Source organism: Camelina sativa, chromosome 13 (genome assembly GCF_030686135.1).
Source record: "Camelina sativa cultivar CO46 ecotype springtype chromosome 13, ASM3068613v1".
In the NCBI taxonomy this organism is placed as follows: domain Eukaryota; kingdom Viridiplantae; phylum Streptophyta; class Magnoliopsida; order Brassicales; family Brassicaceae; genus Camelina; species Camelina sativa.
Window position 1 is genome coordinate 17,255,263 of NC_141892.1, and position 3,569 is coordinate 17,258,831.

Here is a 3,569-nt window from a genome sequence, read left to right on the forward strand (position 1 = left end):
GTTTTTGACTCTCTAAAAAGCTGGCTCCTTTGGTGGCTGCAGGTACAAGCCCTTATATAGAAAAAGTAGTGGAAGCCCTAAAAACGCTAAAAGACAAAATAGCCAGGCGGCTCGACCAACTCGACCTGGTGCTCGGTCAAGTGACCGGTCGAGTTGGCTCCTCTTGTGCTCCTCCCACTCGGTCAAGTGTCTGGTCGAGTGGGCAGTCGAGTTGGACTCTGGACCTTGGTTCTTCAGCCTTAGCTCTCTTGCTTTCTCCTCATGATGCTTCACTTCTCGTCAGCATTGCTTCCATGCTTCTTAAGCTCCAAAATCACCTGTTTATGCATGAAAAGATGCAAATGCAATGCAACTAAACTCTAATGCAAGAACAGTCCTAAAGCTATGCAATAATGGTCAAAATGGATAGCAAAAGATGCAAAAGATGTGAATATATTAAAGGAAAACAGGGTAAAATATATGAACATCAACATAAAAGCTAGATTAACAAGAGTATATATAGGTAGATAAAACCCTACTTAATCCTAATCTGATTGGACCTAAATTGATATGCCCAATCTAATTCAAGTCATATCCAATAGTAGACTTATAGTTAAATTCTTATTAATTACTTCTAAATATTTAACAATTCTGTTTCTTTGAGATTGATGCTTTCAGGCATAAGCCGCGTCCTCACACCTCTGTTTGGTCTTGGGCCAAGCCTTTTGCTAATTTCTTGACGTTGTTGTGATAGAATATAATATATCGATTACAAAAGAAAACATACACACGGGACAATGTCTTGTCACTTGTCAGAGTAAACTACATATGAGCTCAAGGAGGTGTTTTTGTGTATCAAAAAGTACACTAAAGCTTCAGAATCTAAAGATCAACTGCAGAAGGGATGTCGTCGACAGTTAGATCCACGCCATCATCCGGTAACTCAGATCCGAGTGGTCCTAGTATCCCGTCAGAACTCAGTGTCAGTCCGCTCTGCTTAAACACACAAAACCATGAATTTATTATCCTCCACGACCTTAAAGCTTCTATGATTATCTTCGGTTAAACAAATCAACATATCGAAAAGAACAGCATAATTTTCGAAATCCAATAACTCAGTTGTGGTGATAAGATAAAATGAAAAGTATCTTAGATAGTTACTAAACATGTACGCCAATCTTTAGAGCTTGATTGCAATAAGAAATCAGTAAGAATTAATAAACAAGATCAGAGAAGTGGGTAATCATACCTCCGGTTGGAAACGAAGCATGTCAGCACGAGCCATAGCTTCTGCTTGCGCGATTCTCTGTCTGAATGTCTGAGCCATCTCCTCAGCCTTGGGAGAGGAGGAAAGTGTCGCAATGATTGAGACAAAAGAGAAAAATCGGGAAAGTATATCAATGAAAATAAGAGTTACCTTCTCAAAAACAAGTTTTGGGTTGCGAATCATATCACCAGGTGTTGGCTCCAGCTTCTTTGTGGAGAGACTTACTCTTCCTCTGTCACGGTCATGGCTCAATATCATAACCTATACATTATAAGTTAGGGACTGTTGTTTTAACATCTGAAACAAAAATCTTAAGAATATCAGTAGAGGACCTTCAATGTGTCACCAGGCTGAAGAACAGTTGCGATATCTGAGACACGGTCATGACTGATCTGACTGACATGAAGAAGCCCATTTATTCCACCAATGTCAATGAAGGCACCATATGGTTTCAAGCTCTGAACAACTCCAAGGACCACAGACCCAATTCCAAGCTGAGCCTGGCTGTCTGCTACAGCTTTACGGTTGCTGAGGACTAGCTTTGTTTGTTCCTCATCAACCTCCACAAACTTAAGAGGTATTTCTTTTTCAAGAAGCTCTTCAGCTGCTGCTTTCTGGCCAAACAAAAAAATGTAGAAAAAAACATATCAGGTTGTGTTTGTTGTCTTAAAATCAACAAAGAATCCGTGTTTTGTCTTAACAGTTGTGAGACAATACTAACCGATGAAATCTGAGAAAATGGCACAAATCCACGAAGACCTTCCACAAGAGCGACCAATCCACCTTTGTTGGCACCAATAACCTAGGCATATAATCCAATTGCTAAGATTAAAACAAAAAAAGAAACAACAAGAGTAGCAAAAGTAGGATACAAACGTACCTTAGCCTTGACAATAACATCCTCAGCCTGAAGCTGCCTGCATCGTTCCCAAGCAAGTTCGTATTGAATATTCCTTAAGCTCAATAGCAAACTGTCATCACTTTCATTTTCACCAATGATGACAAACTCTTCCACCATACCAGGGACAATACCGGCTTCTTCCACATGCTTAATTCTATGTATGCACGCTTGTTCTACTGACAAGTAAGCCGATGATTTTGCAGAAATGTCAACTAATGCACCATTTGCATCAGTCTTGAACACTGTTCCTTTTACCTAACACAACATCATTGACCACAAATGAGATACGCAAATTCTACAGAACCAACATTTTCATATATAACACAAGGCGAATTTTTTTAATAAAAACAAAAAAAGTAAGAAAAAGAGATTAGACCAACCCTAGTGCCGATTTCGGAATTGAAGTCGTATTGTTCAATAGCAGCTGCGAAATCATCGACAGTGAAAGCAACACCTTCCATAGGAGCAGTTCTGCACCGTTCATAAGCATCTTCGAACATCTTCTTCAGCTCGAGACGCTCTTTTGTTTGACCGCTTGACATCGCTACAGCGGCGACAATAGTCGGAGAAACGGAGGTGGATTTGTTCTGCGGAAAGTTCTTGGAAGCTCTCCTCGATAACCTAGAAGAGGAAGAGAGTGGAGAACACCTCAACCCCGTGAATTGCTGAACCAAAGACGCCATTGTTGAGTCTCACTCACTCACCGAGATAACTTTTTATCTCTTCTTCTTCTATGGCTCCTGCGTTTTATCGTTGGGTTTTAGATAAGGGAAGATACAAAAACAATTAGAGATGATGATCTGGATTGAAACTACGTGTCGTCTTTTAGTCATCTAAACAGCATGATTTGGATTTAACTACATGCCGTCTTTTAGTTATCTAAACAGCGTGACGTTAGAAAACCTGGCAAACTCTAACCTTAGATTTCGAGTCTAAACCCAAACATTTACATATTGGTCTTGAAAACTGAGAGATTGTGCAATTGGGTCTGGATATGTGCATTTGAGTATGGTTTAATTGCTTTATAATGTCTTGTTCTTGTAGATGTCGGTATCAGATGAAAACACTGTTTTGGGTGAAGAAGATGAATTTAGACAAACAAAATCTTTATATGGGAAAGAAAAGAACAACTACATCACGATCAAAATGTACTGGTCCTCCTAATATAGCAATAGAAGAAGAAGAAGCATGTTCATAGGGCTGAGGTTTGGCAACATTTTTTTGAGAAAAATGATGTTGAAGGTTTCAGTTATTCTCAGTATTGTAACCAAGAGATTGGTTGTGATAGTAAGTTACATGGTACAAGCTCCATGAAGAATCATCTCGTGAGATGCAAGTTGTATAATGCATATCAAAAGAGTGGTAGTCAAAAGTTTTGGGAGGTGATACTGGTGGTTCAATTGTTGCAGTTAAGCATGATAA

The 3,569-nt window shown here is 39.4% G+C and overlaps 1 protein-coding gene across 1 annotated transcript; it reads right to left on the reverse strand.

Moving 5' to 3' along the window:
- Nucleotides 1–702: 702 nt before the first annotated feature.
- On the reverse strand, nucleotides 703–3,139 carry LOC147929666 (small ribosomal subunit protein bS1c). Its single transcript, XM_087482691.1, has 7 exons — nucleotides 2,528–3,139; nucleotides 2,127–2,402; nucleotides 1,968–2,048; nucleotides 1,579–1,860; nucleotides 1,397–1,507; nucleotides 1,229–1,315; nucleotides 703–972 (listed from the first exon to the last, which is right to left on the reverse strand). Exons 1-7 carry the CDS (start codon nucleotides 2,828–2,830, stop codon nucleotides 862–864), a joined length of 1,251 nt encoding a protein of 416 aa, XP_087338817.1. The 5' UTR covers nucleotides 2,831–3,139; the 3' UTR covers nucleotides 703–861.
- Nucleotides 3,140–3,569: the final 430 nt, after the last annotated feature.

Coding starts and splice junctions, on each gene's coding strand:
- LOC147929666 (XM_087482691.1), bottom strand. CDS start 2,830: ATGGCGTCTTTGGTTCAGCAATTCACGGGGTTGAGGTGTTCTCCACTC. Junction 2,403..2,527: donor ATTCCGAAATCGGCACTAGG/GTTGGTCTAATC, acceptor ATGTTGTGTTAG/GTAAAAGGAACAGTGTTCAA. Junction 1,508..1,578: donor AGCCTGGTGACACATTGAAG/GTCCTCTACTGA, acceptor TATAATGTATAG/GTTATGATATTGAGCCATGA.